At 45.3% G+C, this 20,716-nt stretch overlaps 1 protein-coding gene across 4 annotated transcripts in view; it reads right to left on the bottom strand.

The window, feature by feature from the left end:
• MAP1A (microtubule associated protein 1A) overlaps nucleotides 1-18,840 on the bottom strand; it is a 55,595-nt gene extending 36,755 nt beyond the window's left edge. The window contains exons 1-2 of one of the 4 annotated variants that reach the window (XM_052672378.1): nucleotides 18,730-18,840; nucleotides 13,850-13,951 (exon numbers count right to left, since the gene is read on the bottom strand). In XM_052672378.1, coding sequence (XP_052528338.1) covers nucleotides 13,850-13,951; nucleotides 18,730-18,733 — 106 coding nt within the window. In that variant the 5' untranslated portion in view covers nucleotides 18,734-18,840. Of the gene's footprint in view, nucleotides 1-10,515; nucleotides 10,572-13,849; nucleotides 13,952-17,264; nucleotides 17,494-18,729 lie in introns of those variants that run through there. The other 3 variants (XM_052672381.1, XM_052672377.1, XM_052672379.1) reach the window with 3 other exon arrangements.
• Between the last annotated feature and the right edge of the window lie 1,876 nt (nucleotides 18,841-20,716).

Genomic DNA, 20,716 nt, shown 5'->3' with positions numbered 1-20,716 from the left:
CGTAGAACACCTCATCCAACTCTTCGTCCTGACCAGGCGGTCTGTAACAGACCCCCACCAAGATGCCGCCCCTACAGGCCTTCCCCCTGATCCTTACCCACAGACACTCCACTCTATCACTCCCAACCCCAAGCTCTTCTACATCGAAACAGTCTTTAATATAAAGGGCCATACCACCACCCTTCTGTCCTCATCTATCCCTTCTGAAGAGCTTGTAGCCATCTATCTCAGCACTCCAGTCATGGGAGCGGTCCCACCATGTTTTGGAAATAGCAACAAGGTCATAATTGGCCTGACTCACATTCATTTCCAACTCTTCCTGCTTGTTGCTCATGCTGCATGCATTGGTATAGACACATTTCAGACGAGTCATCTGCCTCACCCCCTGCTCGAGCATCTTTCCCCTAGGCCCATCTCTTGAGAGGCCTGTTTTGTCCGCTTTCCCCTTCATAGCTAGTTTAAAGCTCTTTCAATAAGCTCTGCTAGTTCCTGTGCTAATATATGCTGCCCCCTTCGAGATAGCTGGGTTCCACAGGCAGACAGCAGGCCAGGGGCCGAGTAAACTGCCCCATGATCAAAGAACCCAAAGTTTCTGGCTCAACACCAGCCTCCGAGCCAATTATTCATTGCTTGTGCTTTTCTATCCCTCTCAGAGTCCCTCACTGCCCCTGAAGGTATAGAGCAGAAGATCACTTGAGCTCCCGCTCTGTGGACTAACGCCCTAAACCCCTGAAATCTTTTTTCATCGTGCATAGGCTTGTCTGAGTGATTTCATCACTGCCCACCTGAACTACGAGCAGCAGAAAATAGTCAGCTGACCTAACCAGCTTGGGGAGTTGCCTGGTTATGTCCCTGACCGGAGCCCCAGGAAGGCAGCACACTTCCCGATGGCCTGGGTCAGGTCTGCATATGGGGCCCTCCGTTCCTCTGAGAAGGGAGTCACCCACCATGACCACCCTTCTTTCTTCACTATCAGATGCAGTCTCAAGGCGTGGGGGTGACCGCCTGGCCCTGGGCTCTCCCCTAGGCTGATCCTGCATCACCCCTCCAGTCACCTCCCTTCAACTTCCAGCATCTGGAACCTGTTACTTAGAGGGAGCGGTGGGGGCAGGCTAGGCAGGCCGGGGTCTCTCTTGTGACACCGAGTTGGGACTCTTTTCCAACCTTCCTCATCAGTGAGGTCTGACTGTGACAGGGTAGGGCTCCACCAACTGTCTGGGTTGTTTTTTTTGTTTGTTTTCCCGGAGCCCTTCCCCCTGGTAAGCCAGCGAGTCGCTCCACCAGTCGATCTCCCGCTCTCACTCCCTGGTGGGCCTAAGTCTCTGCACCTCATCCTTGAGCCCCACCACCAGGCTGAGAAGCTCGTCCACCTGCTCACACCTCGCACAGTTAAGTCCCATGCATTGCTTAATGATGATTCTTAACATATACACAGTGGGAAAATTGAGTTGTTGAAACAAGCATTTTCTTTATGCAACATAGGGTAGCTGTCATATTCCTTAAAACTTTAGACCTTGTAACTTGTTTTCACACAAATTTGAGTGGCATTGTATGGAAGCTTCTCTCACAACAAATCTCATTCTGAAGACAAGCAATGAAATTCAAGAAAAACAAACATGAAGAGATACTCCAGGAAATAAGTCCTGAGATCACAGAACTGCTCTTCTAGGCACAGCCAAAATTGAAAGCTAGAATACATATGCCCTCCAGAGCAGTGCAAGTAGATTGTGAACACAATAAGGGTTTTACCATTAACAGCTCCTTGCTGCTTCTAAGGTCTACTATAGCCAAGAAAGAAGAAAAATACTTGAAATACTCTTTAAAAGAATCAGAGATTGAACGGGACACCCCTTTCAGACACCATTCTCTCCCACTATGCCCTCCTGCAGGATGAGATCAGCACTGCAGTGCCTGTTTTCTTGCAAGGATGCAGCTCAGATGAAATCTGAGATGAGAAACAAATGGAAGGAAAAAAAATCAATAACCACTTCTGAATTATTCATCTCTATGAAACATGAATAAAAGTGCAAGTAAATCTCATCTTCAGAATAGCAACTTTATGTGAGTCTTCTTCACAGGAGTCAAATTGTCTACTGCAGATTTTCCTGTAGAATCATTGACATTCAACAAAATTTCAGAAGCAAAGCAGTATTGTTAGGTCAAATCTACACCAACTGCCCAGGTAAAGACAAACTGACATCGTGAACAGCTGTAACCAACTTCCACAGCAGCCACTGCCAAAGGGAAGCAGACAAAATCCAGAACAGGCTTCAATTTACAAAGCTATGAGTAGAACTGCTGAGCAGAGGTCATTTGAAAATCAATATATAACCCTGTTATGTCCTCTCAGGATTTGTTCCCGTCTTCATTTTTTGTTATTAACCATGAGAAATTCTGGTCTCATTCGTATCACCTGCCCCAGTAAATTTAAGGGAAAAAAAAACAACACTACTTTAAATGCATTCAGAGTGCATACCACCAAATCCATTTAAGGAAGGACTGAGGTATGATGATCAGTCACTCACGTGCTACCACCTCAAGGGCTGACTGGTATAGACTTAGTATTTCTCAGCAATTCCATTTTTAGAAATAAATCAAGCAAGATAATACCCACATGCACCAGGATGAGAAGCACTGAAGAAAAGCAAGCAGTGACAGCACTCTTCCTTCACTCCGCGTCCCCAACAAAGACCCAACTCTTTCCCAACAATTGCATCATTAATTCCTGTTTTCTATCAACTTTAAGGGTTAATCCCCTCACCGGTCCATTCAGTCAGACCCTGGCACCTAGATTTTTTGTATCTGAAAGATAAAACAGCAGAACTGATTCAGCACAATGCACTACTTCCACACCCCACGAAGAACTCACTCAAAAATCAGCATCATGATGAACCTATTTACTCTTTGCCTCAATACATGCCATATGTGCTTTTAGAATTTGAATTCTACAAAGCGCTGACGATGCTGGACCACAACATTCAGTTTTAGAAGCAAGAGCAGTAATTTACTACGGCAAGTTCTAACTTCAGAAACCAGTGAATTCATGACTGCAATTACTCCAACTTTGGTAGCCCTGATTTAAGAGACAGGAAAGATTGGAAAGTTCAGAAGGTAGGAAGAACAAATCTGGCTGAGAGTTTTGTCTACGTTGAATAAGAACTATCTGAAAGTACAAAAGGTAACCATGTAAATATTTTTTGTTAAATAATTACATCAGCATAATTTGATTTGTGGAGACATTCCGCTTGCACAGGGAATTTGCCCACTAGCACTGCAATTACAGTTCTGCTAGTAAGCTTTCCTTACACATCAGCCTTAAACAGCAATCAAGGGAAGGAGAGGGATGGAGCACAACCATTACCTGCATCGGCCAGGATTTCAGTCACAGCAGTATCTCACTGCAGCGATTGCAGAAAGATCCTCACTTCTGCAGTGAGAGAAATTCACAGTAAACACCAGTGGCTGATAACCTTTTCTTTCTGGGGAAAACAGTAGAGAACAAAAACCTTAAAAGGCCTGCGCAGCAAAGACAAATCACAACACTCAGGCCTACAATCAAACATACATTGTTAAAGTGGGTGGGTTTTTTTTGTTTGTGGGTTTGTTTTTTTTTTTGGGGGGGGGGGGGGGGGAAGGTTGGACCGATGAATATCCTTTCTTTTGCAGTTCTCTTAGTTTTCCGAAGGCTGAACTCAGGAATTGACTCATTTGTTCCCTTCTTGCTCCGTACAAACTAGCAGGATAAGGCAATAAGTAAGAAATTAAAGATGGAACAGGAGTGCAATGTGGGGCCCCTGCTGAAACACACTTGCTCTACCAAGAAAGAAATAAGGAAAAGCTGATTATTTTTTGCACTCCTGAAGTTTCCAAATCAAGCAGTGAAGGCCAGTTGCTACTTCAACAGACAGATGCTTCTAGACTCACTGCTTTCAATCACACCTGCTAAATCCATTTTAAGCTGCGTGATCTTCAAATACTGCGATAATTTCTCAGCATCAAATAGAATCCTTGTCGCCTCAGATCCCCGGATACAAAGCAACACCAGAACAGGAAAGGAAACAGTGCCTCCAGTCTGCAATTTCACGTATCTGCAGAGAGGAAAAGCAGCATCTGTTCTGGCAATGCCACAGTTAACAGGGCGAGGCAAAATCCTGGAACACAGCCAGCCTCAGGGACATCTGTTTTCTAAGGAGGTAGGAATTACGGCATTAAAATTACAATGGCACATGACAACAATTAATCTCACAGAAAAATAGGATTACCGGGATCTTCCAGCACTGCTCCCCACTCCTCTGAATCTGTATCTAATGGAAAAATTTACTTCCTGAAATAGCAGCTGGGATCCTAGAGAGGATCACTTCAGGGGATTTCTGTTTTTTCCATCCAAGCTGGATGCAGCAGGCTGCCGCAAATACTGTGACTGTGCGGGCTGAGAGCCTGGCGACACTTGAGCGACTGCAGGGTGATGCCCCCAGTGGCTCCACTCTGCACCAGAGCACAGACAGGTTACATTTGCTGGCTGTAAGCTATGATGTCTTCTTAAGGTAGAAGACAGGCTCAGAAGTTTTGCTTGGTTTCTCTGTTTTTTCTTTTCTAGACGTATTAACGAGCATCGGCAGAGTTAGAGTTGAATGGCTCAGCTCTGCACGCTCAGCCTGAGGAAGAGGCAGGCACAGCATCCTAAGCCACTTACCTTCAACTGCTAAGTGCACCACTCGGGTAAACAGGAATTGAGAGCAGCCAGGCAGAGGCTCTGCCCTCCAGCCCATGCCAATACTTGAGATTTTTAAAAGCAAAGAAAGATCTGAGGAACTGCAAACTGCTGAAACAGAGCGAACAAACAGCTGGAGTAGAGTGAAACAGACCAAGAAATCTGTCACAGCTATTGGAGCTGTCACGTGTTTGGGATTATTTTCCTGCTTAATCCTCCCTCCATTTTGCCCATCATTTTGTTTGCCTTAGCAAGTTCACAAGGGCTGGAAAAGCCACTGCAGGAATGGGCTCCAAAGGAGCACATAGCCACATTAACTAACGATTTGCTAACAGTTCGTCAGCACAGCTTCTGTTACCAATCTCTAAACGTGAGTGATGTTAGTATTCCAGCAATGTTCATACAGTCACCCAGAGCTTGCATTAACTTGTAAGAATTTTATCTATTTTCACTGTTTCTACAGAACACAAAAAATGTGGAATTCTCTAAAAAGCAGCAGACAGTGTTAGAGGTCACTGTACCTCTTGTGCTTACAATGCACACAACCACCAAGAGAACACTGCCTTTGTCAAGTTGAAGAGATGCCACTGTAGCACTGCAAAAAACAAAACAATCCCAACACATGGAACAGTGACAAGAGCACAGTCACCTCAAGTGTGGAGTCCATCTTGGAGGATTAGGTAGTCAGTGGTAGCTGTTCAGTAGCACATAGGCCATTCAGACTGCTATCCAGTGACTGAAAGCTGCTAATTTTATCAAGTGAACAAAAGAGTGTCCTCTACAGGTTATTTTTTTGGTTTTCCCTTTTTTCCTGTTTTTTCACTGATATTGAGTGGAGTTGCACCCCTCTTCTTTCTTCTTACCTGGCTACCTTGCTCAGAGCTGCTAAACACTTATTTAAATAAGATACATGGTTTAACAAAGAAGTAGAGATAAGAGAATAAGGCCAGACGGTCAATGAAAGAAAAGAATGTTATTCTAGGTGAATACAGAGAATTTAAATGGGTTACACACTAAAAAGATAGCAGGAGTCTGCTGTGAAAAAAAAAAATCTTACATAAGGTGCTAAAAACAGTGCCTGCAACCCTTGAAATGCCCGGGCTGTGAGAACCACAGAACTGGGTGCTCACCAAGGTCACACCACTCAATACGCAATGCTGAGCCCCTGCAGCCAGCTCAGCTTTCCAGCAAGAAAACTCCCTGAGCCAGTGATCATAAAATCCGTAGAGCTGGAAGGGACCTTTAAAGGTCACCCAGTCCAACTCCCCTGCAATGAATGGGGACATCCAATGCCAGAGCAGGCTGCTCAGGGCCTGATCCAGCCTGCCTTGAAAGTCACCAGTGAAGGAGCATCCATCTCTGGGCATTTCACTGGCCTTAGCCAAGTTTTATGGAAGCTAGTCAGATTCCCCAGGATGCTGATGTCTGGAGTGCAGGTAGACACTTATTTTCAAGTTATGTCACTCATGAACAACAGCTGAAGATAAGAATTGGAAATCTCAGTTGTAGTATTTGAGCACAAAACAAGTCACGTAAGCACCATATCATAAACAGGGTCAGCAACTGGAGAAGCAGTAACATCAGGCAGCCGTTCAAATAGGAGAAGCCAGTATTCTGGCTGTAGTTCTTACCTGATGTTGTTATAAGGGGATGAACTTTCCTCCATCCTTTGGGCACAGAGCTTCCTGAATCCCTCACCTCTGAGAGCATCAATGAGGAACTGGGACAGCACCGCATTATCTTCAGCAGTAGCAAAAGCATGCAAAGTGCTGCGTCTATCAGTCTAGGTTTAGCTTAGATAAGCAAAATGATTAACGGGTTTGAACAGGTGCCATAAGAGTCTTAGAAGTTCCAAACACTTCAACTTAGAGAGCTGAAGATTATAGAAATCAGTGGTAGGAGATCAGGTCACCATTACTCACCAAGTTCTGAAATGCCAGAGAAGAGGAAGCACTCAGTGAAGATAAATCAACTTAGAAAATTACCTCTTTGGACAGCAAGCACTGAGATTTAGCACCTTGCTACACATGTTATAAAACCACACTGTAAATTCAGTAAGGATTGAACAGATTTCACTAAAAAGAGTTGCTGCAGATGTTCTTTTAACATCCCAAACTCAAACGTTATGCATAGCAAGGGAGTATGAGGAGAAAAGGGCAAAGAAAAGCAGCTACAGTCATACGTTGTCCCCAAGTTATATCTCTTGTTGCTACTTCTGCAGGCAGAATACTGGGCTACATAGATCACTGATCTGACTCAGCGTGGCATTTCCCTTCATCTCTCTTGCTTTCAAAAAGCTGACCAGAATTTTCAGTTCTTGCCTTACTACCCAGTAAGAGAAGATGAACAGAATCGGGGCATCCCTGAGAACTCACTCCTTTCACAGGAACGTTACTTCACGTGATGGAACCTGAACATGACTTTTCTGAAGCTTCAGCAGTTGAGAACACACAATACAAAAAATACAGAGCTGTCAGCGGCTGAAAGCAGTTCTAATGCTTATAGTAGTTCTGGATCAAGAGAAAAAGCACCCCTTACCCTTTCAGTCAGAACTCAGCATTTGCACAGGACAGCATAAAAGCAAGAAACTAATGTTTCTGCATAGCAGGTTTGCAAGAAAGCAAAGTCCCAAAACACTGTTCTTATTTTCACCAAGCACGTTGCTGGGTATCGGGGGGAGAACCACAATGCAAAGCTTCTGAACGCAGCAACATTTTAAAACACATAAAGGGAAAATGAAGATTATTCCTGTTAAGTTTCTTCAGATTATGACAACTTCTTTAATCCTCAAGTCAACTCAATACTTTGCAACAGAAAAAAGCAGATAGAGATGTTAAAAAAAGCCTGGTGACATCGTGTAAACACAGAGCTCTATGGCACTTGAATCAGTTTTGATCCCAGCATCTCAAAGAGTCAGACTTGGAAGATATTAAGAAAAACTCAAGTGGCTTTCCTACGAGGAGCTGTGAAGTAAGCAAGGTCTCTTCAACCTGGAGAAATAACAAATGGGGGGTGGGGAAGGTGTGTGTTTGCTGTTTAACTTCTATCAACTAGACAGCCAACACCATGAAATATCTCTAATGAGGGGCTAATGACTGTGAGGGAAGCACAGCTATGCATGAGGTCCAATACAAAAGGCTTGAAAGCCAACTCCTTTCTGCCTGAACCACCATTTTTAGATTGTTAAACTCTGCTGATTTCTACGCAAAACGTTGAACTTTTCTCCCTAAATTCAAGCTTAGTATTTCCCATAATCTTTTCACCAGCGCAAGAAAAGTATCCTCTCAACATTTCATTATTTCAAGCTTTTATTCAACCAAATTCAACATTATTCTTGATTGGTTGACTCTTAATTATGTTATTTATAAGGTTTTCTGAAGATTATCACAATACAGCCTGAGAGGAAAGATCACTGGGATTGCTACACAGCTATTCGACATTCTCCAGCACGGCTCAGAGCAGCTGCTCTATTTCTAACAGTTCTGCACTCAGAGTAGCTGTTTTCTCTGAGCATCAACAAGCAGCAAGCAGAAATAATTATTCTGAGCATTTCACTTTGCCACATGTCAATCTCAATTGGAAAGACAGGCCTGTTTTACAGAGAACTGTTAACATCCCAGGAGACAGTGCTTATGGTCTTCAAGAACTTGGGGCAGCCAATGGCATTTGACAACAGCACAGAGGTGCACTTTCTCATCACATCATCTGTGTTCTCCATACCACGAGAAGCTCATTAAGCAAGGTCCTCTGGAGTTGCTTCCATCACTTTCTATTCTATTGCTGCCAACTAGCACTACCCTTCTTGCCTTGGGGAAGGTCATCACTAGATCCATATTTGGTTTCCTGCTGTTCCTACCAACTATAGTTCTCCCCCACAAACTATGCTGTGAGATTAACCCAGAGCAGGAGTCACGTTGTTTGTGACATACAGAAATGAGTCAGCAGGTTACCGTACCAAAAAGCCCACTTCCATAAGAAGGATTAGGTATTATTTTCATGGCTGCCTCAACACTATCAGTTCTTTCCCCCACTTGCTTGGGCCACATTTGAGACTTATTTGTTCCTCATCTCTGAAGAGATTAAAAACTTGTTAGAGAAATAACTGTGTTCTCTCCTCCTACAGAATGTTGCAGTTGCATTATAATGTCAGCTCCAAAATCCAGGCATTAACATTTCCAAACTGTATCTGTATTATGACTGCTGTAATGAATTGAGAAACTGCAAATTGAAAAGCCTTGGACTACTCTGTTCACTGGACTGCTTTACTTACTCATATTCTATTACCATTCTTCATCTAACAGAATTTCCTGCCAGCAATGCCAAACTTACTGGTTGTTGGAAGCTTGTAGAGAAGAACTTTGCATTAAGTAAATGGCCATGAACCATTCTGGCTGTACAGTAACTGTTGTGCTCCAATGAGTTTTTTGCTGAATACAGACATGAACAGTTATGGGATTGATATTAATATACATGCTTCTGAGTAGTTTTATTCTCTAGAGATATTGCTAAGCATACCAACATAGAGGAGGTACACATACCTTACACATCCAAGGCTGAGTTCTTTCAAGTGACATAAAAATTACAAAAACGTCAATTGGAAGGGATTCTAGAAGATCTCTGGTACAGCCTCCTACTAGAGAGGAGCAGCCACTCTGCCCTTCGCCCACAGTAGGAAGAAGCACACAAGCAGTGTAGAGCTGAGCAATTCTTAATGTTTAAAGCTAATTGGTGTTATTTATCTGCATCTGAATGATAATGACAGATATTCACATCTTCAAGTGGCTGTTACAAGACACACAGCAACAGATTTGCAGAAAGGTGCAACAGAAGTAAGAAAACATAAAAAATGTGTTCAAACTGAGGCAGCATGGCTAAGAAGGCTTTTACCGCTGCAGAGAGCATTGCCTGATAGCATATATTGTGTGCAGTAAAGACAGTTCCCAGGCTGCATTTAGACGTTCTCTAGGTTCATACCAGTTGTGACCTGCAGTTTCTGACTTTGCCATTGTAATATGATGGCAAGTGTAGCAGTGACAGCATAGCAGCAAAGTCGTAGCCTACAGTAGGTGACTGCAGCCACAGACAAAAGTAAAGAAAAGAAGCTGCTTACCCTTGAAAGGCCTCAAGTAGGCAGGGATCTCCAGTAAGACACCCTCACCTCCACTGCCAACCCTTAAGCGAGGTCTGGAAGGGGCAGATCCTGGCTCCAGCCCTTCCTGTCACTCAGCAGTATTACATGCACCTGAGCTCCCCTGGGCTGGTCCTGCCTTCCCACCAGGTGCTCCAGCACTGCTTCAGGCCATGACTTAGCATTTCTGCTACAGCCATCATTCCCATATTCTCCTACTAATTATAACATAACCGCAGTTTCTTGTTACTGTCACCAAAAGTCTGTACGTACTTAAGATCCACCACCCATAATTAAATCCTGAATTATAGCCTAACCTTTCGGCCTTCTGGCCTTTCAGTATTCACCTTCAGCTGCATTATCTCCCACAGCAATCTTGGACTGTGTGGATTGTCATCATTCTCTACCGCTCTAGACAGTTCTTAGTACATTTTTAACTGTGGCTATCACCCGCCACGCTTGTTCCTTTGGGGCTCAATATTCTTAAGCCCATGTATAGATCCCTCAGAGGAATCATTTTGCTGCATTTGAAATTGCACATTTATTGAATTATCAACAGGAACACATGTAACAATTACACAAACCAACACAATGGGAAAGGCACTACAACAAAGGTTGTTTGGAAGGACTGGCACAATAGAAATGTGCCATGAAGGAAGGGAAGAAGATTGCTCACCCATATCAGAAGATTCCAGGTTCACAGGAAAAAGCTTCACCAAGGAAAGATCTCCAACCTGAGATCCTTCCCCGGTGGCATCAACCCTTAAATGAGCCAGGCTGCACTCCTTCCTGTCCCATAACTGAATTGCCTTCACCTGTGCTCCCAAGGCTGACCGCTCCTTTCCCCAGGTGCTCAGTCAGTGGGTCAGCTGTGACTCAGCAGTTCCCATGCAACATACAAGTTTCTAGTTTGATGCAGCTCCAAACACCATCTTCCTGGCTTTTCTTGCCTTACACACCAGCAAGGAACTGTTGGAAATCATACACCAGCTACACACATTTGCCACAAATCCAGTAGCCACCTATGGTAACTAATGCATGCCAGAATGTCTCACCTCTCTACCACTGTCAGCTTCACCACACGAGGAGAGGGAACAGCTGAAGGCTGAACACCTGTTTCCCAGCCCACATGACAACTACAGCAAGAGAAGTTGTGCAGAGCCAGTCAAATTAGTTGTCTAAATTCTGCAGATGTGCACTGATGGAGAGGGGCTTGAAGAACGCACAAAATCATATCTAGTAACACATTAAGCTGTTGGCCTCCAATTCAGCATCAAAAGTATCTACAGACAATTTCAGCTTCGTCAATGAAATCAGGCATGCAGAGCTGAGATTGTGCTGCGACTCACTCCAGACTGTTTAATATGATCCTGGTTCTTTGTGATACCACAATATCCAAAAGCAGCACAGTAAGAGATTTAATTTTTATTACCCACTGCTAGCAGGGAGTTCAGTAGCTCTAAGACTTACTGTCTTTTCCCAGGGAAAAGGCATTTGGCCACCAACTACTAAACTCCTCCATTCTTCTCAATCAGAAGGCTTCCAAAGCTGCCGAACTCCCAGATCGATGTTTGTTACATGAACCTCCTGCACATCTACCAGGTAACAAGCAGGTCCCTCAGGAAGGTGCCCACAGAAGTACACCAACACCTTCCTGAAGAACAAAAGTACCTTTGTTCACCAGGCCCACATCAGACAAACAAAGTGTTTTAGTAGGATCTGTTGTAGGTCCAGACGCTTATCTGCTTGGGGATGGCTGTACAAACAGGAGTAAGCTAGGACAGAAATAAACAGCCTTTAGATAAATTGTTGCATGTCCTGTTTCAGCTCACTGAAAACATTGGCAGTGCTGCCTACGCTGTAACTAACCCATCTCAGCTACAACAGCCCTATTCACACAAAGTGTGTCCGGAATTCATGCCAAAAGTTACTCCCACAGTGTGCAGAAGCAGAGCTGCTTTGCTCTGATTAGTTCATTCAGTTTGATAGAAAAGTGTGTGTTTGGCACGCCACTTTTGAAGGGTAACAGTAACTGCACTTCAATACATTTAATATTTTGTTACAGAGGAAAACAGTCACAGAAACATACTGTTTGAACTGTATCCTACTACAGGGCTTCACTCCTCAGCGGAAACGGTCATCTCAGAACTCATTTTATATTTGAAGCCAGGCTTGCAGAGCTGTTTTTACATACGAATGCTTCTTTCAGACAACTTAAATTCTTCCGTCAGGATTCAGCACTTGTATAATCAATGGATATCAAGATGTTACAATCACAAAATAAACAAGAGTTAGGCAAAGTGGACTATGATAACAAGAGAGAATAAATGGAAGGCTTACCCTTACGCTGGGCTCACCACAAAACACCAGAAGGAGGGAACTCCAGAAGAGATCCTTCCCCTTTGGTAGCCAGCTCTTAAATAGGTCTAGGAGGGGGGAGCCAGGCTCCACCCCTTCCGGCAGCACAGGTGAATTGCCTTCAGCTGTGCTCCTCTGCCTGACTCACTGCTCGCCTCAGGTGATCAATCAGAGGTTCAGGCCGTGACTCTGCAGTTCCCATACAGCACGAATACCCTGAATGACTTCTGGTTATCAAACCTGCCTCATTACTCGTGTTCACCCTCTAAGGTTTACGCAGCTATGCAGCATGGACCTTGCTGAACTCAACCAGCAATCTGCCTCCATTGTGGGAGGTGACTATTTACATCACAACTTCTATCTGCCCGTTCCTCTCATTAACTTCTGCATACTGAGACCTTACTTTTTAGTCTATGGCCAATAGGATTCCTTAAACAGACTTCAGGAACTTTGACTTTCAAAAACACTTTGACAGGTACACTAAACCACTTACCTACATTTGCTCACCCCTCCAGAAAGCACGCTCTCTACAACTACCTGAAAGGAGCTGTGGCAAGGTGAGAGCCCTCCTCTGCTCCCAAGTAACAAGCAACAGGGCTAAAGGGAACGGCCTCTAGTTGCACCAGGGAGGGTCCAGATTGGACATTAGGAAGAATTTATTCTCAGAAAGAGTCAGACACTGGAGCAGGTTGCCCAAAGAAGTTGTGGAGTCACTGTCCCTGCAGCTGTTTAAGGAAAGGAAAGATATAGCACTCGGAGATATGGCTTAGAGGAGAGTACTGGTGGCAGATGGATGATTGTACTAGATGATTATAGAGGTCTTTTCCAGCCTTAATGATTCTGAAATTCAATACACTTGAAAAGCAGGATTTCTCTTTGTAGGAACAGTGGTGACTATTCTCAGGTGGGCACTAATTCTGTTCTTTATTGTTATTGTACTGATTTGATCAGCAGAATTTACAGCTGGTTGACAGGCTTGTGATCCCCTGGATCCCTCCTGAGACCTTCTTTATAGACTGGCATTGCATTTATCACCCCTTGCTCTGCAGGAAAAAGAAAAGTTTCAAGTGAGAGGATACACACTGCTAATATTAATCTAGATACTTCAACCCTGAGATAAGAATTTTGAGTGAATGTTCTTTTCCAATATGGCACCATGACCATATTTGTACCATAACCTCTGTCATGGTTGCTTCCAATTCAGACAGATCTTCAGCTCTTTACAGATTGATAAGTTTAATTATTATTAAAATGCTCTGTATTATAGAAAATCAATGTTTGTACTGCTTTGCAAGGAGGGAGACTTCCATTCTCCATATTAAGAAGAGTAACAGGTAAGCTAAGAGACCGCTCAGTTTAGGTTCCTTCTTTCAGTTACCCACTAAGAGAACAGTTTTCCCATCTGGAAGATGTATTCATAAGGTCTGTAGGCTCATGCTTCTATTCTCAGTACTAATTTTTAGTTAAATTCTTTGCATCTAACAGATCCTTAAGATCGTTTTTCTTCTTTAGTGTTTGTATACAGAATCCTGGACAAATAACTCATTATATGAATTTGTCATTCTAAATCAGAGCCAGCTTTATTCTGCCTCTTTTCAAATATGAAATAAAAGATAAAAGTTAATGCTGATAAAGTAAAAAAAAAAACTGACCTTTGACTTCTGAAGAAAACTGGGCCAGATGCCGGGTTACAAAGAGTCGCAGTTGCTGATTCAGATCGCAGGACAGGGGGTCAATATTCCAGGAGCGAATTCCTGCCCAACAGAGAAAGAACAGTGAGCTGTCATTATAGTGGCTACCGAAAGAGGGGACGAAAGTAAACATGACATCCAGGAAGCAGCAATGGCCTTCCGAGGGAAGATGGCTAACGCTGAGAAAAAGCCTTCAAAAGCAAAGGGCCATAAGTTGTTTCCCTTCCATAAAACACCTACACCTGCAGTACATGCATCAAGCAACTCTTTTTACAGCCTAGGTTTCGCATGAGTGAAACAGAAGAACCGTGAAGGATAACAGCTAAATTGCTCTAGTTAGAAGTTTATTAACTTGCTTAAGCGAGTTAAACTACTAAACAGCTCAGACACATCAGCTTCTGTGCTCTTAGAACTCGAGCATCCTTCAAGTCACAAAACCCCCCCGACCTCAGCTCCCTCTGCCTAATCACGCCCTCAAAGCCCCTGATCCTACTGAGACCCTTTGGGTTCGTTTTTTAATCTACATAATCTTTGTAAGCTGATCGCTTTCATATCACAGCAGGAAACAGCGTCTGCTCCCAGAGCAAGTGGCACCACGCCATGCTGGGAAGTCACCTTCAGACCTCAGCATTAGCAGCTCTGTGTTCTGAATGACACCGAACACCACAGATCAGAACTTCACAGGCTAATAAGGAGCACTTTGGTGGCGCAATACTGCCTTGTGGTGCCATGAACAATAATGGAATTACGCTGTGAATCACTGTGCTGGCCTCTTACACTGCTGGCTGCAGAAGGCCGCTAACACAGACTTCTAAGAGTTAAACAGAACAAGGATATCAGCCCTAGTGTTTATTTTTAGGGTCTGTGTTGAGAGTTATTCCACCATTTTCTGAAGATGTTCCCTCTCTTACGTAAAAAGATGACCAAATATCTGCCTTTTTAAATTTTTTTTTTTTTGTTATTTTTTAGGAGAGAAGCATGTTTTCACATATACTGTTTCCAGTTACTGCAGTTCTGGTTCTCCAGCACAGCGATTTGATGTTGCACAAGAGCTTCTGAAGGCTGTTGGTGGAAAGCAGTATCTTCTAGGTTACAAGCTAGAGTGTATCAGCTTGTTCACCACAGACGCAGGGTGGAATCACCAGGTCATCGCATTGCACTTCAGTAGTCTCAAGAATTCACAGCAACTCAAGAAAATGTTTGTCTTAGGATTTTTCCCTGATGACAGCTGAAACCATAGAGTAATAGCTTCACAGCAGGGTACGCAAAACAAACAAGTAGTAAGTCCTCTGACCATCCAGAAACTTACCACCACTTACGCTGTCACAGAACACCTATTTCTTTTTGACTGCATAGGGTAGGAACAAGTGAAACACAACAAAATGACAACACAACAGGAAGGAAAGAGATGAAAAGACTGTTTTCCTATGAAATAGCCTTAGAAAGCACGATGGATTTAATCAGTGGCCAACGCCTCTTAATGCAGTGCTTGTGAGCACTCCCACCCAAGCTGAGCATGGCAGCACGCTGCGGGACACATCCTGCTGACTCGAGCTGCTGTGTCAGAGTTCTCCAGTCCTACTGCAGCAATTGATGCTATTTGAGGCACTGCTACTTCCTCCAGAATACAGACAGATACACTCCTTCAGAGCAAGGAAAAAGGTAATTCTTTTTCACTCATTATTGCCACAATTTATACGGTGTCTTTTGTTTCCCCTCCAGGCAGTCTAAAATCACTTCTAACCTATCCCCACCTGTCACAGTTTCAATTTATGCGGTTGTACAACAGCCAGAACAATGTCCTTGCTGATTACCATCCTACCTGCTGATGCAGGAGTGCAGACTATGCCATAACAAGGTTTCCAAATGTGCATATTTTTCACACATGCACAGCTGGGTAACGTGCCATGGGTCTCATCAGTTTCCCATCTCTTTCCTTATACCTTTGTAATTTTTTTTTTTCCCCGTTAATTTCCTGCCAAGATAATTGGGTTTCAAGGTTTGGTATTTTCTTATACTCTTTCTAATATTGTTTCAGAACAGGACAAAAGTTACAAAGGAATAGAAGAATCAGACCAGTACTTGTGGACATCGTTTTAGAATAGGCATTCAAGTGTTTCACAGATACAGTGACACTGCATCAGAAGCAGTAAGGGCAGGAACAAGCAGGTTCCTGCAGCATCTGATATGCATTATTCAATTTTTCTGAATCAAGCTGTAAGTAGAAAGTGGGGAAAGTGCGCTTCCTGGTTCAGCCTGAGAGAGGAATACATTCATTTACACTTCGTGAACCTCATCCTGGTAGGCTTTGTGCAGGCAGGGCACAACAGCGAGAAGAACAGAGGTGACAAAAAAAACTGTTTTATTCTTAAAACAGATCTATAAATAAAATTCCAGACGTATAGCATGCAATGTTTCAGACCAGTTTTGTTTGCCATCAAGTAGCTGCTGCGAGTGGATGCTTTCCCAAGTGCAAACGGCCCTAAGGCCAAAAGCATCTGCCGCTGACAGGACTCGACAGGCGTCTGGGAGACTGCTGACTGCAGAACGGGGCACGTGCTGTGCCATTTAAAATCTGCGCCGCAAAATATGCATTTATTTTTCCTGGTACTTAAAACCAATGCATCTTAGAAATGGGTGAGAAAAGGGAGAAGCACGTACAAACTTTCTGGGGGTATTGCTTCATTTTTACAGGTGTAGGACACCGCTTATTAGAACAGGACGCCGTGTCTCCCACCTTTGAGGCGCTGATGTCACTATAATCCGTCCTTTAGGAACCATTAGAAATCACGAAGCCGCAGCCTCCGCCCCACCGGCGGGTCCCATCCCTTCAAATAACACCACCTCCTCTATATAGAGACCTGTCCCCGCCGGGGCCCCGGCACGGAAAGCACAACAGCAGAGACAGCGCTGTCCCCGTGCAGCAGAGCCGGGCTGCTCTTCGCCCTCCCGCGGGTCGCGGTCCCACGGGGCGCTCCGCAGTCCGCGCTGCCGCTGCCCCTCGCACTGCGGTACGCCGCCCCGCAGGGCGAAGCCCGCAATTAGCCGAAGTTTGGGCAAGACGGGGACGAGACCCGACCCGCGGACCCACGAGAAAGGTGGGAATCCGGAGAAGATGCGCAGAACGGGAGGAAAAAAATAGCGAACGTTTGCGGTCCGAATGTCCGCAGCACTCCAGAGTGCCCCGCCCGCCCCGAGCCGCAGCGCTCGGCTCCGCGCGGTGCCGCCCCGCCTAACGGAGCTCTCCCGCTCGCCGCGCGCATCCCGTTCCCCCACGCGCGCCGCCGCCCTTCCGGGCGCAGGGCGAAGCCCCGCGGCAGCGCCGCAACGGACGGCGGACATCGGCACCGCGCGGCCCGCGGGCACCGGTCCTCACCTCTCTCCAGGGCGCCGCGCAGCGCCCCGCGCTCCGGCTCCGTGCCGACCTCCCCGATCACCACCAGCAGCGCGTGCCTCCGCGCCTCCCTGCGGCGCGGTCCGCCCGGCAGCCAGGGCACCACCGTCTCCATAGCGACCGGTCCGGCCGTCGTCTCCATGGTAACGCGACGGCCGCCGCTGCAGCGCGCCGTGACTGGCGCACGGCTCTTAAAGCGCACCGAGCTCCTCCCCAGTTGGCTCCGCTGCTGCGCGGCGCCGCGCTACTGCGGCGAACGGGGGCGCGGCTCTGAGGCCGCCCCAAGCGCACGGCGGGCGGAGCGGGGCGGCGCGCAATTTTCTCGTGGGCTCTTCTCCATCGCCGAGTCCGGCCCGCTCGGCGGAGCCTCGTCGGTTCCCTGCAGGCCCGGATGCTCCCACACGGGCCGCGCGCGGCCAGCCGCCAAGCGGTCTCTGCGGCTCCGGACCGGGCCCGACCAAGCGCCGGCGCCGAGCTCACAGAATCACAGAATCACCCGGGTTGGAAGGGACCTCAAGGATCATGTAGTTCCAACTCACGACATTAGAAGTGTAATCCTGGAGACGGTTCAGTTTACGTAGTTGGTCTGACTGGGAGAGAGTCACACAGATGTGGAACTCCCCAGGGAATTCTAAGTGTCTGCTGCCGGGTAGCCGCAATACCCTCAGTAACACCACAGAAGCCAGCAGTACTAAGGGATGCTCGGGCTTGCCCCCAGCATTTACATTCTTCTTTCTTCTCTGACCCTCCGAGGTAAGCAGAACAGTGAGGTCTTAATCTCTTCTCAGTGACTCTTCGCCCTTTTCAGTTACAGACAAACCTGTTGGCACGTGAGATCTACCTTCCAGAAGCACAAAATAGAAGAGGAAAGCCTCCAGCTTTTGCCTGCTCCTTATGTAGAACAGTGGTAGTGAGCAGCCTGCTGTGTCAATGGGGGCTTCATCACCTAGGATGAAAAGGAGGGTAAAGGTGTAGGTGCGTGGCTGTACCTCAGCAGCACATCAGCCAGCCACAGCTCTAGGCTGCTCAGTGCACTGTATGGGAAAACTGAGCAAGCAGACCACGAGACTTCATGCTGAGCACGAGAGGCACCCAAAAGTAGCTTCAGGTACAAAACTCTGCATCTCTTCTGACAAAGGGATAGTGATCCACATTGTGGATCTAGCATGGCAGAGTAGCAAAACAGTCATTGTAAAATAAGATTCAGATCAATAATAACCTGCAGTGTTTCTTACAGCAGCACTAGGTTGCACCCCCCGCAGCCTGCAAGATTTCCAAAGAACTGAGCTGCAGCAGAGAAGTCTGATAATCAGATAGCAAGGTCCAGTGCTGCTGTAGTCCCCAGTGACCCACTATTACAATCATGAAGATTAACACAGTAATAAAGAATTGTCACAGCAAAGAGACCAGCACAGACACAACAGTGCTTCAAAGGAAAAATATTCACCCATCTCTGAAGACCTAGGCTCCTAGGGAAGACTCCACAAGGGAGGGATCTCCAAGCAGACATCCTTCCCCAGTGGCATCAGCCCTTAAATGAGCTCTAAGAGAGGTGCAGCCAGGCTGCACCCCTTCCTGTCCCACAGCTGATCTGCCTTCACTGTGCTCCCAGGGCTGACCGCTCCTTTCCCCAGGTGCTCAACCATGGGTCAGCTGTGACTCAGCAGTTCCCATACACGCACTGAACCTGCCCTGCAGACACAGCCATACTTCCAAGGGTTCAGAGGGTGGAGCTCTGACATACCTATGTGAATCTGACAGTCTGCACTGTAATGAGCCTCTGTGAGAAGATAATCTGGAGGAAAGCCCGTCACTGTTCCTGTGGGCTAGTACAGATGTTACCAGCTTATGGGACTTTCTCAAACTGAGATGTTTACTCAAGAGGTTCTCTGGCTCTCAACAAATAAACCAAGGGATGATGCAAGAAGTCCTTTGCACACTGAAATGCAGTGACACAGCTGGACATGATCTATAATAAATAATCTTACAGAGTTAGTGCATCAAAATGGAACAATTTGTTTTCTGTGTGTTATAATTTGCTCAACAGTGTTAATTTCATTGTCTCAAAGGACTGCATGGAAGTAGATAAGTTTGTGAATAAAGGGAAAAACCTGCACATAAATACCCAGAGAACAATAAATTCCATTTTGAAAGTAAGACTTGAAAGTAGGATCATGAAGGGCAAACATGAAGATACAAGATTTTCAGAGATTTTTTTTACCAGCCTTCTGTTTTCAGTTGAGTCAATCCAAGACTTGCTGCTTATTTTTGACATGGTAGCTTTCCAGAACTGCAGCTTTTCTCTGCAGTGCAGAGAGGCTCCTCCAGCTGGCTTTCTGCCAAAGGAAATGAAATGGAGGCATGCAAACCAGGAGCGAAAGCTTACAGAGAATATTGAAGCACGGTACTGGAGCAATGAGGATCTCTTGGGAATATTGTTTACAACCAAGAGCCATATTTTATAATGTGATCTGATTGCATTCTTTAGCAAATTTTAACATCATGGCATTTCTGTTGTTTTCTGATGTGCTCAGATCTCTCTACGATCACAACACAAATGATGTGGCTGTGCAGTCATGTTGCTGTTACGTTTCATCAGCCCTACCATCCGGTAGTGAAAGGAGGGATATCTCCTGTAAGAGGTTCTTCTTTATTTCTGAATTCCACATTTTAGGCACACACATTAGATGTGCAGGGAGATTAGTGTGCAGGTTTTGCTCTCATGTGCTCCACAGTCACTGGCACTTCTATAAAGTGCCACAAGTTTCCTGAGCTGCGTGTAGACATCATGGATCCTGACAAGCATCAGGTGCTGGCAGAATGACAGGCAGCAAAAACAGGGAGAAAAAAAAAAAGTAGTGCCTTTGAACATTAGAAGGCAGTGGCTGCTGTGGAAATAGATCTGAAGACTAGACTCAAAATAGCATAAATAGAATCCTAGTAATATCAAGGAGAGAACAATCTATATAATTTCAGTTTCTCAGACCTTCAGCCTGGAATGATGATTTTCTGTGCTCCCTAGCTAAGAATGTCAATGTGAATATGATTATTTCTGGGAACCAGAGATCTATGGCAGCATCTGAATAAGGCTAATGTCTTTAACCAAGGTAAAATACGAATTCATTTTGGGTGAGACCTTTCTAAGTAGCAGAGAAAAATAGGTGACTTCTTAAAAGGACTTTGTACAGGCCCTGATCTCCTGAAGGAATCACAGCTGTCCTTGGAACAGAAAAGCCTAGCTTTGATAATGCTTCCTTGTTGGGATGAAGCTGTGTTGCCATCTGTACTATCTCTTCCATGATATGCTGTAAAATACAGAAGGAGAATCAGAGAGAGAAGCCCATCTGATTTTTGCTTCTCTTCAGCACTGTGGCTGATTTACCAGAACAGTACTCCTTTTCTTTCCACTTTTGCCTTCTGAAGGCTTTGCAAGA

Source organism: Tympanuchus pallidicinctus, unplaced genomic scaffold (genome assembly GCF_026119805.1).
Source record: "Tympanuchus pallidicinctus isolate F22 unplaced genomic scaffold, pur_lepc_1.0 scaffold12, whole genome shotgun sequence".
NCBI lineage: Eukaryota > Metazoa > Chordata > Aves > Galliformes > Phasianidae > Tympanuchus > Tympanuchus pallidicinctus.
This window is presented reverse-complemented; position numbering and strand designations above follow the sequence as displayed.